This window comes from Drosophila navojoa, chromosome 4 (genome assembly GCF_054131105.1).
Source record: "Drosophila navojoa isolate 15081-1374.11 chromosome 4, UAZ_NAV_1.0, whole genome shotgun sequence".
Taxonomy (NCBI): Eukaryota; Metazoa; Arthropoda; class Insecta; order Diptera; family Drosophilidae; genus Drosophila; species Drosophila navojoa.
The window spans coordinates 23,284,337-23,305,244 of NC_142892.1; the positions used below are offsets into that span (position 1 = coordinate 23,284,337).

The 20,908-nt window shown below is 40.1% G+C and overlaps 1 protein-coding gene and 1 long non-coding RNA gene across 4 annotated transcripts; one reads left to right on the top strand and one right to left on the bottom strand.

Moving 5' to 3' along the window:
- Positions 1–1,863: 1,863 nt before the first annotated feature.
- LOC108652316 (proton-coupled amino acid transporter-like protein acs) lies at positions 1,864–17,525 on the top strand. 3 transcript variants are annotated; one of them, XM_018102472.3, is made up of 7 exons: positions 6,210–6,388; positions 6,495–6,674; positions 14,114–14,193; positions 14,375–14,524; positions 15,427–16,239; positions 16,307–16,466; positions 16,531–17,525. In XM_018102472.3, the coding sequence occupies exons 2-7, from the start codon at positions 6,621–6,623 to the stop codon at positions 16,807–16,809; spliced, it is 1,536 nt and encodes a 511-aa protein (XP_017957961.1). In that variant the 5' UTR covers positions 6,210–6,388; positions 6,495–6,620; the 3' UTR covers positions 16,810–17,525. The 3 variants fall into 3 exon arrangements, with proteins under 3 accessions (XP_017957962.1, XP_017957961.1, XP_017957963.1); XM_018102473.3 differs by lacking the exons at positions 6,210–6,388; positions 6,495–6,674 and adding an exon at positions 1,864–2,075; XM_018102474.3 differs by lacking the exons at positions 6,210–6,388; positions 6,495–6,674 and adding an exon at positions 13,033–13,553.
- Positions 4,847–5,716, bottom strand: LOC149091523 (uncharacterized). The gene is made up of 3 exons (XR_016196633.1): positions 5,560–5,716; positions 5,100–5,502; positions 4,847–5,038 (listed from the first exon to the last, which is right to left on the bottom strand). It is a non-coding gene; the product is annotated as an uncharacterized LOC149091523 (long non-coding RNA).
- Positions 17,526–20,908: the final 3,383 nt, after the last annotated feature.

The following is a 20,908-nucleotide window of genomic DNA, read 5'->3' on the forward strand; positions in this document are numbered from 1 at the left end:
AGCACGGTAATTGAATGGTTTAATTTGCACGCTCGCTAAAAAAAAGCAAAAACAAAAAAACAAAGCAAATAAAAACCAAATATAGATAAATATGAATTGCATATAATAATTAGACTCGAAAATCGAGTATATGATAAAGAGTTGTTGTATTGTAATTGACTCTGGCTCGATTGTGATAAATATAGAAATAAATACGCGCAAAATAATAATAACACTAAAAAGTACTTCCACTACACTGTAAAATAAAGTAATACATAATTGAAAATTGTTTTCGCCATGAACTTGCGCGATCAACAACAATTCCATTACACTAATAAACACATGTTTATTAACTTAAAATTAGAATCGTGTCGGAGTAACCCTTAAGGGTCGCTCGAAGGGTCAAAGCCATGCGAGATATATGTAAATATATGTACATAAATACATATATGTATGCATTAATACACTTAATAATTATAATTTATATTCCAGATTCTTTTTCAGTTTCCGTTCAGACGCTCATTCGAACGGGAATGCGAGAATTCGGGGTATGCTGGTTTTTTACTCAAATGTATTTAATCAGCAAAAAGTATTTCAAATATATTCAGAATCAGAATCACAGCTGATGAAGATTTAGATCTTCATTCTGTGCGCCCCTTATCCAATGGAGGAGGTCGTACACCTATGTCTGCCTAGTCTCCTAGTCAGGCACTCCCGACTGCTAGCGGTCAGAGTTTTATTCTGTTTTATATCTGGTCCTTTGTTTCTATCAGTGTGATATTGAAATCTTGCTGTTAGCCACCCATGGCTCATGTGGCATATGCAAGTGGTGGCCTAATTGAATGATTACCTTGTTATTGTCAATTTGTGGGGCATCTCATATCTCAACTATTTCATGTATTATATACTTAATAGAAATTTAGCGTGCAACTAAAATCAAGTAAAAAATTGCGCATAGCGCTTTTCGGCATACCGTAAAATGTAAAACTGGGTGATGTTGATTTATCTGTTGCTCTCGCTCCTAAAACAGATACCCACAAGCACACAAACACACACACGCACACTCGCCATGAAAGGCAATGAGAATTGAGAGCTGATCGACTGAAACTCACATAGCAATCGGGAATAGTCCTGTAAATCTATATTATAAAGAGTATCTGAAATTGATTTACAACTGTGGTTGCTGCATTTGAAATATGTATATCTGTAATTACATTGATAATAACTATTAATTATTTTCGCCACTCTTGAGCACTTGTCAGCAGCTACTCAGTAGCTTTCTGCACTTGCACACGATTGGCACGAGGCTGACGCTTCAATCAGTTGGCCTAATCTTGGCAGCCGCATGCCAAAACTGACTAATGGAACAACAGCCACTCCAGCGCTAATCTGAGTGAGTTTTGTGTGTATTTTGCTTCCCTTAAGCAGTCTAGATAAGCAAAGGCTAGTCGCTGTGCTCGCTGGCCCACAAAAGTGTCTCCATCTTATCAGCTTGGCAGGTAAACATTTGTCGGATTCTCTGAGTCAATTCGCACGTTTCGCTGTCTGCATCACAAATTGTACTGAATCATTTGCATTGACAAAACAAAAGCAAAATCATGCCACGCCCGGCGAGTGCGGGCTGGCAGGCGTTATTTCAATGTTCAATGTTAATGTTAAGCCACAGCCATTGCCAGGCGCTTTATGTGTAGTCCGAATGATCTCAGTCTCAAAGCAAAATTCCAATATCAGGCACAGCAGACTGCATCAATAAAACTCACTCAGGCAGCGAGCGGGTTTTGAGTGTTTTTTTTATTATTTTTATACCATTTTCTGCTTGATATTTTTCGAATGGAGTGCAGTTAGTCGAAATGCTGAGTACATTGGTATTAGCGCTGCGCTTAAAACGGAATGTATTGTAAGGTTCGCGGGCTTATTCGGTTCACGCCGATCGCCACATAAACAGCAAACTGTCGGACAGCACGGCGTATACTTAGCTTAATTACTCTACGAGTTCAGTGTAGAACGGCACGTGATTGAAAGAAAAAAAAAAATACAACGAAAAAATGACGCTGGCCGTAATTAGTGGACCAGCTACGGAATCTAATAATGGAGCAGTAAGTTCTTACCGACCAAAAGTGCCTTTATCAGCTTTCGACAATAAGTGCCCGATTTTGCGTGACATATTTATGAATTCATTATCGTATATCAATAATGATTGTGATTGTGGATCAGACCTTGTGGTCGTGCGCCCAGTTTGTGTGTGATTAAATTACTATTGGGCTGATATAAATCTGCCAAAGTGATATCTATGCTGGGTGAGTCCTTCATTTGCCGCTGACATCCACTGTTTTTGGTACAGACTGTGCTTGGATATCTGTATCTCATCTGTCTAGTCGACAGTTTGTGACGACAGTAAACAGTGACAAAGACACATCAGTAAGGTCTCTTATCAGCTCACCCTATTTGGATTGCCTAGAGGTGTTTATATGATGGCAAGAAGCGGCAGTAGTCCGACATTCATCTACCGTCAAGTTACCTAATAAACGCGCTCTAACAAGTGCATTGAACGGATCACTGAAACGGCTCAAAAAAAAGTTATACACATTATAATTGATAGCTCGTTGCCAACAACAATTGCAGTTAAGCATATTCTCATGGGATTGTGATTGTAAAATCGTGTCTGCCAACTGAACACATTCTGTTTCAAAGTTGATCTCTAGTCAATATAGCTTACATATTCCTCTTTATTACTGGATAGCTGTCAGTCCGTGTGGCTCTGCATTCTACTTCCTTAAAGTGCCAAGAACAGTGTGTTGTGCTCAACGTACAGATAATTGCAGTAACGTAATCTAGTTCAATACGTATTGGAAATTTAAAACCACAACAGCATTTCTTATCGTGTCTGATTAATTCTACCTAGCCATAAAAATTTATATTGCATTGGTTTAATATCCCCAGTTCGATTTGCAGCCATTCTTTTTCCAAATTGTTTGATTCTGATTGTTTTTTGTAATATTAACATTGCTGAATCACTATTTTAGTTATAGTATTTAATTAATAACATCAGCAAAAGTAACTGGCTATGGTATACTAATCAGTCGGGGGAATGCTCGCCTTTTGCTTAAAGGAACATATGGCATAGAGCTAACACTGAATCTGTCGGAACGGCGCTTCTGATCTGTATCGGAATGGAATGCAATGTTAAGGTGTTCCATAGTTGGTTTATTCATTGCAAACTCTAAGAACTACTTTGATTATCTTAATTGGTCAATAACAAAGCTGCCAGATACGCGGCTGGCCAACGTTACTTTGGGAGCGAAAGGGTCGTCGAGAAATCAGTTACGCAGTGTTTGTTGAATTTAACGCATTCTGTCGGAGTGAATATATGTATATTAGGAGCAAGTGATATAAGCAAAGTATTTTACATTCGACACTGGATATATCTGAAATGTCAGCTGATGCAGAGGTGAGAACTCTATCGATATGCAACGAACCTCATTTAAGTTCCCAACAGGATCTTTGACTTGAATTGAAGACTTGAGGTAAACAACTATTGGGTTTAACCCTGTGAGTCTGGGACTTACCTACGTTTTGGCAAATAGCACGACGTAGGCTCTCAGCAATGTGTTTCGTTGATCGCCCAATGAGCTTAATGGCGAATCGGCTTAGCAGTTCAGGCATGCGGCATGCATACGAAAGTGATACGTATATATCTCTACATGTATATCTGAATGGAGCATAGTACAAATTTTTGTTTATTGTTTCTATAGAAATGAGTTTAGCCATAGTGGGCTGTGTTTTTATTCTTCTAGCTTTTGTGCGAGCTCAAAAATAAAATAAAATCATAATATAAATGAGTGTAGCAAATGTGGGCAACCGGTTTTCTGACTAAATTTAGAATGCATTATGTCTCCGGTCTCTGGCAGTTCTGTATGCAAATAAATTTCTCAGATCAGCTCAGCTCAACTTAAAGCTAATTTGCACGCCAGCTACAATTTGGATTACAGTTGGAAGGAATTGCAGTAATAAGCAGTCAAGTACGACTTGATTTTGATTTGTGCGACGAGCGTGTGAACTTGGACTCGTCGTTTGTTTTTCTATAAATGAAGCAGCTAAAATTGTTGATATCATTGCAAAGGTCACAAAAATTAAGTCCATTTTAATCGCGCTTTTCAAGCGAAAATAATTCGCATTCAAAACACACAACTTACGCCTTGGGGCGTATGCGCGATGTCCAGCCAAGCTGGCGCACTGTTAGTCTTCGTTAAGTGAATCAGATTTGACGACTGCAAACGCTGCGTTCATTGAACGAGACTTGTCAACACTACCCGCTAGATGGCGCCAATTACTGCCGCGCAACAAAGTATGCAATAGAATTCCACGTGACAAAGTCATTTGAAACGGAAGCTCAAATGAGATACATTTGAGATATACAATTTGAAAATGTTTCGCTATTCATCACACATCTGACTTTATACATTACATTACATTATACATTACACATTAGTTTAGATTCATAATTAGATAAGAATTTATCAAAAATACCTTTTTCCCATATGTACAGTCAGAAATGATACGTTAGTTCTTTAATTCGCGACAGCTAACCTAAGTTTGCCGGCGCGCCCAAACGGACAGAATTAACAGACAATAAGCTCACAAAGGGGTTAGTGGCATACCTCGTATGGCTTTGATAAACATTATTAAAAAAAAAGTTCTTTAATTTCATACATACATCCATTAGATATAATATTATAGACATAGACGAAAATACTTGTACTGCTTTGCAATTGAAATTCATGTAAGGACAAAGGTTCAGGTTGACTTCAAAGTCATTTTTATCTAATCCGCTCTCTTAATGGATTTTGATGTCAAACGCTAAAGTCGGTCAAGTTGAAGCTATTTCTAATTTCTTCAATTGCTTTTCGATCCGCAAATAATAAATCGGCATCAGAAAAGTTTCCATATGCTCACGCCGAACTGCTTTGCTCCGGTTATATGTTAGGCGAGATCGGTATCGATTCGATTTTTGCAGCTGTCACGCTTCGAATTACACATAAATAAATGCGCCGCAAAGAACCTACATAAATTGATTTAAATTTGCAGTTGTTTTATAGACACATTTCCATTTATTTACTTACATACATATAAACGAGCACGTAGTCAATTTATATATTATGTACTTTCCTCGATTTAATCGATGCCAATGCGTCGATGTTGCGTTTTCATATTTTCGGCAATCAATGGCCAATTACTTGCCTTGCTTCGGGTAAACGTCACACAATTCAATTGATACCTAATTGAGCGAGTGACAGAAAAGTTATTTTTATCAGTCGAATGGGAAATTGGGGAGAGGCAAGTGCAACTTCATGACGTTCCGTTCCATTCGGTTTTGCGCAGTTGGATATTTTTACAGTGAATGAACGACCATTTCTATTTCTGTCTTTGTTTGGGCCCTCTCTTCTCTAGCGGCATCGCTAATTAATTAGAACATTATTTGCTATGCATATTGTGGAGAGTTTTCCATGTATCGAATGGCCTTATCTGCAATGCCTGCATATTAGTTATACAGCAAAAACGTGAATCGTAAATATTTTCTACCGTAATAATACAAATACAACCGATAGCAACCATAAGTTGAAAAAATAACTATAAATAAATAAATATACAAAAAAATTTTTGCTTTGTTTATGAATTAGATTTTTGTTGTTTCAAATATATTTATGTATTGCAACTTTTTCTCGCCAACTGTTTTTGAATTTTCATATACACAATATTAATATCGAATAATAAATACTGTATTTGTATTTAACTTTCAACCTTTTTCTCGCCCTGCATATTCGAATTAATTTTAACTATTCAGTTAGGAACATATGCCATGAGTAAAATGAATGCTTGTGGGGTGGATTGTTCGAGCAGGGTATTGCTATGAGTCGACTCTCTCGATTGATAGATTTCGATTTCATGATTGGCGTTACTATTTGTTTGGGAGAGCGAGAGTTTCTGATTCATGTATCAAATAAGTGCAGCGGAACTCAGATATTGGATAGTTCCCGGTACGCCCATATGAGCACCGAACGAGTTTCCTTTCGATGGAAGTTTACGTGTTCATTATCAAACACGGAACTGGACGGGCTCTCTTCCTCTCCCTCACTCTCCGTCGCTCTCTGTACGTCTCTCGCGGCTGCACGCTCTCTTTTCTCTGGCAGCTCAATCGTCAAGTCGTGCATTTTTACTCGCTCGTTTTTACGCGAAGGTTGGCATTCTTGTTCTGTTTGTCAAACCGTGCGGTTGTCAGAACTTTGAAAATTTCTTTGCAACGTCTTGGCAACGTTTTCAATTTTCCTCGACACAAAGAAAATAAGGCTGAGAAGAAAATTTTGGTTTTCTTTCGAGGCTAGAGCGGTCGCAAGTGTTGAGAATTGCATTAGTAATATTGCATTTTATCTTTTTACAAAATTAAATAAACCAAAAAAATCGAGTCTCAATTTTTGCACTAAATTTCCCCATTAAATTTTATTTTGTATCGCAAAAAGTGTTTGGAAATTGCTGGAAAACGCACTGCAACGCGTTGACCGAGAGTTTACAGAATACGTTAAGCGCGCGACAGTTGCCATTGCCGACAGGATAACAGGACCAACTGGATTTTCGCTGCGGTGAAAATGAGTTTTCACAAAAGCGACTCACGCACGCCGCTCGCACCGGCGGAGTATACTGTAAGTACCATACCCAAGAGGTTCGTGAGGGTTTCGAGTTCCGACTTCCGAGTTCCGAGTTCCGGTTTCCAACTTATGTTAATGAGAGAACCCCTTAGTGGGTTAACGTTGGGCTCGCCTGATGACGACAGAGGCACAACATCGATTTGTCTATGCTGTTATTATCTGAAAGCCGTTGGAGTTGCCTGTAAAGACAGTTGTGTTCCCATTCGTATTAGAATGAAACGTAATCTGCCTTAGACCAATTGATAATTGTTTCTCATGTAATTTGTTGACATATTCAATTTAAGTTCTGAGTCAGAGTGACTTCCACTTAGCTGGGTCTTATTTGATTCCCAGAGATAGTGAATCATGTGACATATGTATGTGTTTAATCAAGTGTCATTAGACAATAACCTTTCCATACAAATAGAGCTTACTTTTAAACCTTCTAGAACTCTCTGCTGCTTTTTTTATTGATTGATGGAATTGGCATGCAAATCGTTTACCTTGCATGATATGATAACGAATTGAGGAATCCCAAAACTGAAGTCTAATTTCGGGGATGTTTCTGTTTCGGCTTCTGTTGTCGCTATGAGAAACACACATAAACATTTCCACCCTCGCTTGCTCTTATTCCTAGAGCCAAACAATGACTTTTGCATGCTCGTTCTTGTTGTAATTGTTGTTGTTGCTATTGTTGTTGCTGTTGTTGTTGCTAATGTTGTTGCCTTTGTTTGTGAGCAGTGGAATTTTCCACTCGCAGCCTGTGCGAGCGCCTTGCATTTTTATGTTTGCCTGGCTGGGACTCGAGTTCGGTGCGCTATGCTCAAGGGGACGAAGTAGGGCATGTAGCTCGCCGTCTATGCCGACGACGCGTTGTCGTCTTTCGTCTACCTACTGCGTCAGCGTATTTCAGGGTTTACATATTTGTGCTGAGCGCGTTTACGATTTCGTGGCAAAATGCACAAAAATCATGGTATTTTGTACTTTGACTTGAATACTCTGTCTGTCTGTCTGTCTGTCAGTCTGTATGTCTTCTAGTCTGTGAGTCTGTTAGGCGGTCAGTCTCCCGATCTGTCGGTCTGTCGCTCGTGCCGCTGGTGCGCAAGCGCCGCCAGTGAATTTGCTGAGTTTGGTTTTCTCTAAGTGGCACAATGTAAAATTCGATCGCGTTTGGTAATTTTCCATGCCATGAGCATTCATGTCGCATTGTGAAAGTGTGGCCCAACTCTCTCGGCTCTGCCACTGCAAATGTCGCTCTTACTCTCCCGGCTGCACTTGAAACATGACTGGCGCACATTCTGTTAGGGGATCAGGTAAACAAAGTCTCGAATGGGTTCTCTAATTGCTGTTCAGTCGCGAGCAGCTTGTGTTCGGATTGAATCCGTTTCAATTTGCGCTTATTAATGCTGTCGCTGATTGGTGCCTGTCGCAGCTGGAATATCGAAACTCTATCCCCTCAGGGACTTGCCGCCCCATTGGCTATCTTATCTGAGCGTTGCTTGGCGCCTAAAATGCAATTTTCAATGCATTTGCCATACGCCCCGTGCGACATTTCGGCGAGCATACCTAGCCATAAATCGACGTGTTTGCATTGACTGATTGCTAACAGTTATTTAGCTAGAACTCGACTGTGCCGAGTTCAGTCGCAGTCGCAGTCGCAGTCGCAGCCGCAGCCGCAGCAAGCCCCGCTCAGCAGACGCGGGGCGCCACGTGATGCACTATTCGTTGGGGCTAAATATATTTCGCTGCTTGCATTTTAGCCAGTTTTGTAAAAAATTTTCCATTACAAATTGTTGGCTTTTGTTTGCTTATTTTTTGTATTTTATTTTTTGTGCTGCTTGTGCCGTTTTCGATTTCATTTCCCTGCTGCTTCTGTTTCTCTTTCTGATTCGGTTCCACTTGCTTATGTCAGTTCAATGGCATGCAGTTAGAGCTATGAAGAGCCCGTAGACGCGGAATTATGGAGCTTTGGAACTGCTCTAGCTCTAACGCTCCAAAGGTGCCTTTTAATTAGATGTGTGACATGAAGGCATGTTTCTGCCAGCCCTGTACGCCTGCGAATGTGCGAATTTGTTTAGTTAGTCATTCCACTTATAAGGGGATGGGTGAGAGGGGCTGTTGTGTTGTGCTAGGGCAGAGTGTGGGCCATTTCGTCATATCGTGCAAAAACGCATTGCTACTACATTGCTTGAAAATAATTATTTACATTTGCAGCGCAATTTTGTAATAGCACGTACTTAGATTACACTGAGATTTTTGTGCTGCGAACAGTGTTTCCTCTTATGGTTCTTATCGGACTTATTGGAATCAATTTGTATGCTATCGCTATCGAAATGCTCACATTAGGAAATACCTACAATAAACTAGGAATTCAATATTGATTGATGGGCTACCAACTTTGTCAATTGTCTACACTAAATGTGAGTGGTGATGTATCGATTTAATAAGGAGAGATGAATTTTGAATTCGCCTTCGGGCCACACTTTGATTTGAATACATTTCACGATTTCCTGACTCATTTTGGGTTTATATTAGCTGTGACATTTGGTATGCTGTTTGCTTTCGGAGAACTATTATACAATGAACACTTGACAATCGGCACTAAAAATAGAATTTTCTCATTGCATGTCTATGCAATCTATTAAAAAGGTATACTGTTTCTGTAATGTTACACGACTATGCTTGTAGAATCAATCATTTGGCAAATATATAAAAGCGGCATCTTTATACCTAAATCAAATTGGCAGCTGGATAAATATACATATATAAAATAAACCATCATAATCGTTTTAAGGTTAAGGATTGAGAAGTTTTTTTTTTTATAATACTATGGGAAAGAGGAAGAGCAGGAATATGTTTAACAATAAAGCTCTTTGAAATGTTCGCAATATCTAATTCTTTAGATTTCATTTTTCCAATTTAATGTTTATTTGATAACAAAATTACGTGCTATCACGGGTTCTCTAGCTCCTAGTTCGCCATCGCTTGCATTTCTATCGTGAGTTGTGACCATATTGAACTTGAAGAGCCCCAGCGACACGTGTCGATCGCTCTTTTCGCTGCTCTCGCTCGCGGAGCGGCCAGCTTGTTTGCAGTTCGCTTTTGAGGTCTATTTGCGTTAATGTTGTTTTGTGCACATGCTTTGTGCCTTACTTTATGCATTCGTATACCCTCAACCCATTGCAAATGGGAAGTCGGGGTGTAATGGCTTTGAGCAAATGGAACGGGCAGAGGAAGGCCCGGCAAGCATCATAGAGTATATACGTTCTTGATCTGCGTGACGAAGTGAGTTACATCGATATATCCATGACCGTCAGTCGGTCCGTCCTTATGAAGTAAGAGAAATGAGATATATGTATATAAGATTTGCAATTTTGCCTTGCATACTGCAAAAGCCGGAGATCTCAACTTAGCTTTGTACTTCAATGAAATAAGAATGGAGATTTGGTTTCCCTACTCCTGTATTAATAGTAGAAAATTTGATATGTTAGCGACTTTCACTGTGACAAATTTACGCGCATGATTATCACAGTTATGTTTTCTTACAAGAAAGAATAAAAGTACCCAAGTAAATAGTAAATAGTTCAAATTAAACTGAAGTTGCTCCCAGGGCTCAGGGCATCTTCTAGTCAGGCAGTCTCGAATCGCTTTCATTTCGCTCGTGTTATTTGGGTAGCTGTTGCTGCTATTTGAATGCGGGTACAAATTCTAAGCCCTCCAACAAAAGACCACACGCTACTCTAAATGCGGAAAAAAATTGTTTTTTATTTTTAAAGTATTGCACAGTATATAATATTGCATGCGACAAAACAGTTGACTGTCTCATTGGGTGAGTGGCTGGATATTATTGTAGATGCACTGGCGCCACAATGCAGCTGAGCTTCTGCCTGGCCAGCTGTCTAATTATTGCGTAAACTATTTTTATTTCGAACTTGTGATGTGAAGCGATGATTATAAGTAATTATTGTTATGCCATATACTTAAACACTAAATAAAGAGCATTTTGTTGCGCGAATGTTGGATTTTGTCTATGCAAAACTACGGAATCAGTCGATTTACAACTCTCGGAACGTCTGTGTTAATCTTGATGCAATATGCATAATCAGGGTGTGGTGTCCATATGTATGTCTTTTACGGACTGAGATTATAGTCTTAGCCATGTGTGGGTGTAATGGTTATGTTGAAATGTATGTAACAGGCAGAAGGAGGCGTGTCAGACCCCAAAAGTATATATATTCTTGAACAGGGCGACGATCTGGGTCGATTTAGCCTTGTCCGTCAGTTTGTCTGTCCGTCCGAACGTCCGTCCGCCCGTCCGTCCGTCAGTCCGTATGTATGCACGCGTCGATCTCAGAAGACGTAAGAGCTAGAGACTTCAAATTTTTTTTAAATGTCCGTATATATAGCGCGCATATCGAGTTTATCACTAAAAATGATAACACATTCCGATATTTTGTATCGATAAAACCCTATCGAAAATCAGTTATAAAATTATATCTCCCACATCTTTAAAGGTAGAGTCTCCAAAATTAAAATGTGCATTTCATACAATTTCGGTTTTTGTTCAAAATCTACCCCCCACCCGTATATCAACACCCTCGGCCTCATATTTGAAAAAGGCGTATTTCAAATACTATAGAATAGTGCTTCGGTATATACATACATCTAAACATTATGATTAAGCTCTGAAAGTTTCATTAAGGTAATTAAGATTGTTTGTCTATAAATTCAAATATGTGTGTGTGTGCATGTGTGTGTGTGTGGTGCTTGAAGGGTTCCGGGGATCTCGTAGTCGTAGTCGCACTCTCGACTAAAGCTTTCTTACTTCTTGCAGTTGGTCTATTGAAATTTGATTCATACAATTTTAATATATTTAAATTTTTTAATTTTAACAATACAACTTGATGAAAAATAAAACCAAATCTCCTGAAAGAGGACTTAAAATATTAACGAAAAGCTAATTCTATATTTACTAGAAATTTTGAATGTTTCTTGAGGGTATCTAGAAGCCTGAAATTTATTTGAGAGTAGTGCTTGTGCGTTTACGTTTCTAGCGTTCATCTGTTTGTGGTCCATAAAAAATATCAACTGATGCGTTAACCTGTCAAGTTCCATTTATGCATGTGCTACAGTTTTTTAAGATTATTTCTAAAAGTGAGCGCCATTTGGGAGGGAGTAAAACCATGGAATGGAGGTATGTCCATACTAAAATTGTATCAGAATGTATTAGCTTGTTATGAATTGGGAGATTGATAGAGAGCACATTAATATAAAATATTTGCAAATAAATATAAAGTATTTGAAATTTGTCTATCGTAATAAAATTTCCTTGGCTTTTATTCTTGAATAAAATATATTTCTATTTCAATTAGAGTTTATTTTCAAATTAAATATTTAAATTTATTTATAGTTAAAAGCCTTTTTGTGGCGAACGTTCAATTGTCACTAGCCATTGAACTAAAATATGTATTATGTATTATATAATAAACGCCACAACCGAGCTCATTTGGCCTTGCTGAAATTGTCGCAGAAATGTTTTCAAAAGTTCGTTGCCTACTTTTCTGCGCGCAGCGTTTGCCGCAGTTGGCGTGCTTGCTGAAAGTTCCAATAAGCGACCATAGATGGCGGTAGCGAATGCACAATAAGTATACGCACTGTTGTTACGCCTATCGTTTAGTTGACATAATCCGTTTATCCCATAAATAATTCAAAATAACAAATTTTTTATTTTAAGTGAAATGTGGTGAATAAATGGGCTATTTGCTGTGCTGCGATTTTCTAATAAAAAAAATAAATAAATAAAGCACACATCTGCCCCTTGCTTTAATTCTCGACCATTTCTAACAAACATACAAATCATGAAAAATTGCTAAACTCAAGCTGACTTTTGGCTCTATTTGTGTATTCCTGCTGCCGTCGTAAATATTTTTCGCACATTTTTTGCGCAAATTTACAGCTTCCTCATTAATTTTATCTACGTCGCACTTAGCATAGGCGGATCATGTCGCTTACGGCGTCGCACTGATTTCGATCAATTTATATGTGGGAGCACTCGTTGATATTGTACCTATTTTTTAATAGCAGCGCACACGATTCTCTTTCTCCGTTCTCCGATCTCCGTCTCTCTGTCTCTTTGTCTCTCTCTCTTTCTCTGTTTCGCTGCCTCGCTAGACACACGTGTGAATATATAGGAAACAATAGCAACAGACAAAACATTCAATGACGTCATTTTTAATGCGGGCATTCTGTATTCTGCTGCAGCCCAAGCAGCGTATCTCAGCAGTTACAACTATAGCTGCCGAAAATCTCGTTCTGAGCTCTCCCACTACTGGCACCACTAAATGGCTGCTCAGTTCGGAAAAGGCGCCCCTTTCTGATGCAGCAGTCTCTGCTGCTGTGCGTTCCTGTGCTGCTCAGTGTTTACTATTTATTTTCGAAGCTATTCGCAATATACCGCAGACCACTCTCGCTGTGGCCGCTGCTGTAGTTGTCGCTTTTCATTTTGGCAACAAAAGTGCATATAAGCGGACGACATTGGCCGTGGACGCGAACAGATTTGTATCGTCACTCACTGGAACTGCACGTGAATACGTCGCGCATGTCGCTTAATCGCTCGATCTTGAATTTGATCTTGATATCGACTACGACAAGCGCAACGCCGTCAAGCTGAACGCCACCGCCGGAAAGCCGCCACTGCCGCCGCGTCAGCAGCAGCCGCATGAGCAGGAGTTGAGCAGCTTTGGTCCCAGGAAGCACGAGACGCGTTTATCCAGCGGCGTGCTCAGTCGCCACAAGTTGAAGATGTCGCTCAAACGCGGTGGTCCACCGCCGGCGCCATCAAGTGGTGCTGCCACAATGACCACATCATTGAGTGGCGCCAGCATGGATCAGCAGGTGCGCCTGTAAAGCTGAAACTGAACTGCTTGCTGTGTACTGCGTGTGTTTACGCGTCTGAGTGCATTTTGCTTCTTCCGCATAGCAGTTTGTCTATTGAACTTGAATATTGCGCATACGGCGCGTGGTGCCAAAATTGTCTCAGTGCGCTGCAATGTCGGGTGTTTTGTTTATCGAAACATTACAGTTGACTCGCTCAAGTTTTTCGATACGTTCGCGTCTAGTGATGTAAACTGTGCTCGTCTGACCTTGCGCACTGAGATTCTCAAGGTCACCTGCTGCATATCCAGCAACAAGTTACCAAGATGCAGCTCAGCTCTCGCCGCTGGCCATAAACTGACGAAAACAATGTTCGCACTAACAAATACGCAAATAGTTTTTGGCATAGGTGCATTTCTCTGCAGCTAAAAGCTAATGCCAGCAGCAGCAGCTGGCCGCTTTACATAAGTGCGCGCTCTCGTTCTCTCGCTCTCTCTGTTTCTCTCTGTGCAGTGGCATTTGACTCATGCACTATATCAGTTGCTCAATCGAATTCTGACGATCGGCAATCTCTTTTGCAGAAAATTCCGACGGTTGTGACGGTCTACGACAGCGAGAAGAAAAATGGCAACAGGAACAACGCGAGCATGGGCCAGCCCAAGTGAGTACCTTTCATTTAAGTTTTCGATGCCGTGGCCAACGTAGCTATATCGCGCATCCGACTCAAGAATCCATCACTCCTACAACTAGACACAGATTGTGCACTCGCTGTACAAGATGTACAAGAATGTCGATAACAATTCCTCGACTACAATGTTCGAAATGTATTCATCCTCGGATAGGTTCATCCGCTCCGACATGGCCGATGTGCCCGCTCAACAGGCGGCTGGATCCACCCTCCCTTTGGTGTTGACGCGCAAAAAAGGTGGCGACGATGGCGAGGACGGCCTTTACAATCCCTTCGAGCATCGCAAAGTGGAGCACCCCACATCGTAAGTATCAATGGTATGAGAATTAACTCGGGACAACGTCAAATTCAAGGGAAGGACTCAATGTCCTTTGCTCCGGTATCTATGACAATGTGCAAGATAATCGAATTAAAAGTGTGTTCTTAAATATCTTATATAAACAGCTGATATTTGCTATTGATAAATCAATGACTAACTATTTGATTAACGTCATTGAACTTTTGCCTAGACTTTGATTTCTCTGCTTGGCTTTGTGGTTTAAACGAAAAGGAAAAAAACGGAAATACATTTGAAATTCAATTGACATTGTCCTTGGACTTTTGCCGAAAAGCTTTTAAACTAAAAATAAAGTAAATTCGCAAATGGAAACGAGAAAACAAATAAAAACAAAAGCAAATCTCGAGATAATGCTGAACGATTCGTTTGCAGTGAAAATGTAAAATGCAACTGTGAATGAGAATCGCAGAGAGAGGGGCAGACGCAGCGTCAAATTATTCGCGCTGCACTGGCAGAACAAAAAGAGATTGTTGGGTCAGGCAAACCAAGTTATATACAATCTAGATTCAACAATTTTGATTCATACCTTAGAATTGACTCACGAAAAGACTGCTCTAAACATAAATATACAATTAAATTTATAATTTTAATTATAAAATTTGCGGCAAGCTGACGCACTGCTTATACATATGTACATGTGCATGCAACGCGCTCTCTACTATATATCTCTGACCATGCGAATCATCGCTAGAACCGCAGCAGTCGGCAGCGTTTTGGCAGAGTTCTCTGATGGTTTGTAAATATTTGAATGCAACTTAGATTCGTTTATTTATTTTTGGCAGCCAGACGGGATTTGCGTAACATAGATATTATTTAAGTATTTGATGCATTGCATGCCAATTTTTATTCGAGCTCATTTCGATTTCCAGTGACCTGGAGACCTTTGTGCATCTGCTTAAGGGCTCTCTGGGCTCCGGCATATTGGCCATGCCCATGGCCTTTGCCAATGCCGGTCTGTGGTTCGGCCTGTTGGCCACCTTCGCCGTCGGCACCTTGTGCACCTATTGCGTCCACGTGCTGGTCAAGTGTGCCCACATACTGTGCCGGCGTCGCAAGATACCCATGATGGGCTTTGCCGATGTGGCCGAGCAGGCCTTCCTGGATGGCCCGCCCGCCCTGAATCGCTGGTCTCGCTTCATACGCTTCATGGTGAATACGTTTCTGGTGATCGATCTGCTGGGCTGCTGCTGCATCTATCTGGTGTTTGTGGCAACCAATGTGCAGCAGGTCGTCGGCGTTTACATGGACACCCAGCTGAGCGTGCGCCTGTGGATTGTGATTGTGTCGGCGCCCTTGGTGTTCATGTGTCTGGTGCGCAATCTCAAGTTTCTGACGCCCTTCTCTATGATCGCCAATATTCTGATGTTTGTGGGCATTGTCATAACGTTCATCTATATGTTCTCGGATCTGCCAGCACCGTCTGAGCGCGCGGGAATCGTGCCACCCGCACAGTGGCCCCTCTTCTTCGGCACGGTCATCTTCGCCCTGGAGGGCATCGGCGTAGTTATGTCCCTGGAGAACGACATGAAGAACCCCAGCCACTTCATTGGCTGCCCCTCGGTGCTTAACTTCGGCATGGGCCTGGTCATCGGCCTCTACACGCTCGTCGGCTTCTTCGGCTACCTCAAGTACGGGGACGAGACCCAGGCGAGCATCACGCTGAACCTGCCCCTGGAAGACAAGTGAGTAGCGCAGAGCGCGAGCGTGGTCGCTCCAGCTATTTATTTCGATTCATATTCCCTCTTGCAGATTGGCTCAGTCCGTCAAGCTGATGATTGCCATTGCCATATTCTTCACCTTTACGCTGCAGTTCTATGTGCCAGTCAGCATTCTCTGGAAGGGCATCGAGGGCAAGATTCCCGCTGCCCGCCAGAACGTGAGCGAGTACGGCTTGCGAGTGGGCCTGGTGGTAAGTCTCATTAGTTGCTCAATGCTTTGCCATCAACTCACTGTGGAATTTCTCTATCTGCCAGTGTCTGTGCTGCGGCATTGCCGTGGCGCTGCCCAATCTCGGCCCATTCATCTCGCTCATCGGCGCCGTCTGCCTGAGTACGCTGGGCATGATCGTGCCCGCGGTCATCGAATTGGCTGTGTACTACGAGGAGCCCGGCTTCGGGCGCTTCAAGTGGCGGCTGTGGAAGAACTCCGGTCTGATACTGTTCGGCATTGTTGGCTTTGTGACAGGCACGTACGTGAGCATACGCGAGTTTCAGGCCGAGTTCGCCGGCGGCCATGGGGGCGATGCACAGTGAGCGGCCGCCGAAAGATTATGCTAATTTAATTTAGATTAGTTTTAATAAAACTCTTCTAAGCACAGGGATATCTAAGTTAAGTTTTTAACTAATTTTAGGGCTAACCAAAGTTTTATAAGATTCTCCCTCTGCGACACTTTCACCTATGCACCCACCACACTCAATTATCCATCCACCCTATTAAAACACAGGAATAAAACTATAAACCGATTATGTTCTATCATCATGAGCTTCATTCAAGCTTATTAACAGACGGCTAACTTGCAGCCTCCCTGCCCCTATACCCCTACCTTGTTGCCCTTAAAATTATATCATCCAAGCAAAGTATTTGATTTAGTCGATGCCGCATTGCGAACAGTAATCGTGGCATCACATTTATTTAGAGAATTCTTCCAAAAGTGATTTCGTAAACGTAGTGATTTTTGACAGAAAAATATATCGTAGTTAATGTAGTTGTAATTAGTTCTTAGTCGAACTAAATTAGTTACACACACAAAAAGAGGAAACAAAAGAAAACCTGACAACCCACAAAATATGAGCGTATGTGCAAAACCAATGTTAGTTTCGTTGAATTTTTCGTTCATTCTTAATTTGTATGCCCTATTCTATTATTCATGACATATATATACATATATATATATATAAATATACGTATCCTAAATGACACAAATTGCATCATTTGCAAATAAAATTTTATTTTCAAAATAATACAAAAACCATACTTGAATTTTATTTAGTTTTTCTAGATGACATGAACTGAAAAACAAAATGTAATCAGTATGAAATAAAAGCAATTCAATTTGAATAAACTTATAATTAGTATTTAAATTTTATATTTGTTCAACTGTGCCCAATAGCGGAATTCCAGTAGGCAGTCTTGTCCAGCTCGTCAATTTATCTTCTCTCTCTTTTTCTCTTGTCAACAGAAAATCATATCGTTATATACATGTATAAAAACAGAGAAAGAGAGAGAGAGAGGGAGAGATAGAAATTGGGTGGACGGTCGCCCCGAGCGCGATGATCTACTGTTCCATGAGTTCATAATTTGAGCAGCTTGAATTCAATTTTGTTCAGGAAGCTTGAATATAAATTCAATTTTGTTCAGGCTGCCTAGACCAAAATTTGGACATTGATTACTGGCCGCGTTTATGGTGTATTAGAAGATGCCATTAATATTGATTTATAAGTATTGTTTATAGCCAATTGCTACAGCTAACTAAGCTAAGTAAGCCGGCGCACACAAAAGAGGATGATTAACATTACAAAGGGGTTTTGTCTTGTTGAATATACTAAACTAACCATCGACAGAAGGCAGCAAAGGGATTTAATCCTCCGATCTCCCCATAGGACAGTCAACAGGCTGACGTAGAGCTGCAATCAGTATATTGGTTTTTTTGTATTGTGCTGTAAATATGTGTTTGTTAGTATTTGTAATATTGTTACAGCTAACTTAAGTTAGCTGGCGCGCCCAGTTGGGCAGAATTAATAGCCAATAAGCACACAAAGGGGTTACTAGACTACCCCGTATGGCTTTAGAAATAAATATAAAAAAATTGAAATAATAAACTGACTAAAAGTATGCTACGAATAATTATTATGTGCGGCATAAAAGTATGCTATGGAATTAATTTATCAAAAGTATTGCATGCTCTTCGATCTATGGATGAAAAAGGCTACTTTTACAACTACCAACGCCTTCTAGAGCACTGTTTTTTAAAGCAAATAGTACCCTAGGCATTCCTCTATTCAATCTTTACTGCGGATGGGCTAACTAACCCATATTTTTTTTTACTTGGCTCTAAGGCTCTATATTCCAGACCATGGGCAAGTTTGAACTGTTCCAAGATGTGGAACGGGCAAATTAATGCTGACAAATGTGAACAGCTAACCTAAATTATTCGCTTCCGCAACTACCCCTTGTATGATTCTTAGTAGAAGTGTGCTGAGTCACATTTTTGCATAAAAGTTCTTTTTTAAAATATAAAAAATATATATACGAATATGTCCAGCACTGGAGTGTCTTCAACAAAGAGAAAATAAGACGCCAACACCTGGGGATGATTAGTGAAAGCTCAATAGCTTGTTAAATTTATAATGTATACCATAACAGATATTAAATATAATTTCTTTTTCAATCAAACTTGAATTTCGTCTGTTTCTAAGGATAAAACCGAATAATAACGTTTTTTCTTGTTTAAATAATGTGTATTGAAGTCATACGATGTGCTCCAGTAATCCCTTTGTGAGCTTATCGTCTAATTATTCTCTGCATTTGAGTGTTTTTTTTTTTTTGTCTTCTTTTGTATCCATAATTTTTAGTAGTTATGTTATGCAAAGTATGTACTTTGCCTCTTGAAAAGGTAATTTTTCAATATATAATTTACTATTTTTAATAATGTTACTCAGTTCATTGTATCGACGTTTTACTAATTGTCTAGTATGTCGCATAGACTTTAATTAAGATAGTATATAATAGCTAATGACTTAACAAACTGATTCAAGTATCGAAATGGACAATAACATAACTAATGCAAATGTCTATAAGAGGCAATGCAAACTGAAGATTTTATTGTTATTAATATATTTGATTGATTTTTTAGCTTAATTTGCACTAAAGTACTGGAATTTAAATTAAAACAGTCGAATTGGTATGCATTTTAGCATTCCCAGGGTCTATTAGTTTTTTAATTGTTCCCAAACGCCCCCTAATTCACTGGACTTGATTGGGAATGCTTCCCAATAATTAGTTATCGGCTTCGCTCTATTGACATTTCCCAGCGGCTAGCAAGAAGAGATTTGCCACACATGTATATTTGCGGTAAGCGCAAACAATCCGAGCACTTGATAGCGAGTGATAAGGAGTCGACTGCCAAACCGCAGCGACAACAACAGTTGCCATATTTTGCAACAATTTTTAGCGCATTCCCACGCTTCTTTATGGCGTTCGAAAGGGCGAGCGAGAGCTGAGAGCTGAGAGCTAAGAAATCAAATTAACATGTGATATTAAGTGCTGAAAAACGAAACGAAACGCTGATAAGATATTTATTCAGGTGCTGTAGACTGTATGTTTTTTATATTTTACTGTGTGCTTCTCTCATAATCACCCACAAAACGGTGGGCAAAAAGGCGAGTGGACTACAAAAAAAAGAAGATACAAGAAAAGGGAAATGTGCAAACGCAATTTAGGTCCGAGTAACAGAAAACTGAACCGTGAGAAAATTACACCCACAGATAACACTCAGTCACACACACACACACACACACACACACACACACACATAAACAAGCAGCAAGAACTCATATATCGCTGGTATACTGATGCGATAAGCGTTTTGCATGTGACGCAATATACAGTTGTGTGAGTGTCGGTTTGAGTGTGTGTGTGTGCAATTGAAATGTTATTGTTTACCAACGTTCAAGGCAGCCAGCAATTGGAAAAAGAGTTTAAAGTTCGTGCACAGCCAAAAATTGTATCTGACAGATACACGTGCAGCTCCTTTACGTCTCTTGATTTTTTATACCCTGAACCCATTGAAAATGGGAAATCAGGGTATAATGGTTTTGTTAAAAGTATGTAACAGGCAGAAGGAGGCGTGGCAGACCCCACAATGTATATATATTCTTGATCAGGGCGAAGAGCTGAGTTGATTTAGCCCTGTCCGTCTGTCTGTCCGTCCGTCCGTCCGTCCGTCCGTCCGTCCGTCCGTCCGTCCGTCCGTCCGTATGTATGAACGCGTCGATTTCAGAAGATATAAGAGCTAGAGACTTCAACTTTTTTTTAAAATGTCCGTAATTATCACGCGGATATCGAGTTTATCACTAAAAAACGATAACTCATTCCGATACTTTTTTATCGATAAAAAACCTTATCGAAGATCAGTTTAAAAATTATATCTCCTACATCTTTTAAGCTAGAGTCTCCAAATTTAAAATGCATACTAAGATGAATTTTATACAATTTCGGTTTTTGTTAAAATTTACCCCCCACCCCTAAATCCACCCCCTCACCCTCATCTTTGTAAAAGTCGTATATCAAATACTAGAGACTTGTGCTTCGGTATACACATACATTTAAACATCATGATTACGTTTTGAAAGT

Excerpts from the sequence above, each read along its gene's own strand:
- LOC108652316 (XM_018102474.3), top strand. The coding sequence starts at position 13,461 with ATGTCGCTCAAACGCGGTGGTCCACCGCCGGCGCCATCAAGTGGTGCT. Across the intron at positions 14,194-14,374 it reads GCGAGCATGGGCCAGCCCAA|GTTCATCCGCTCCGACATGG; the intron begins GTGAGTACCTTT and ends ATCCTCGGATAG. Across the intron at positions 14,525-15,426 it reads AAAGTGGAGCACCCCACATC|TGACCTGGAGACCTTTGTGC; the intron begins GTAAGTATCAAT and ends TTCGATTTCCAG.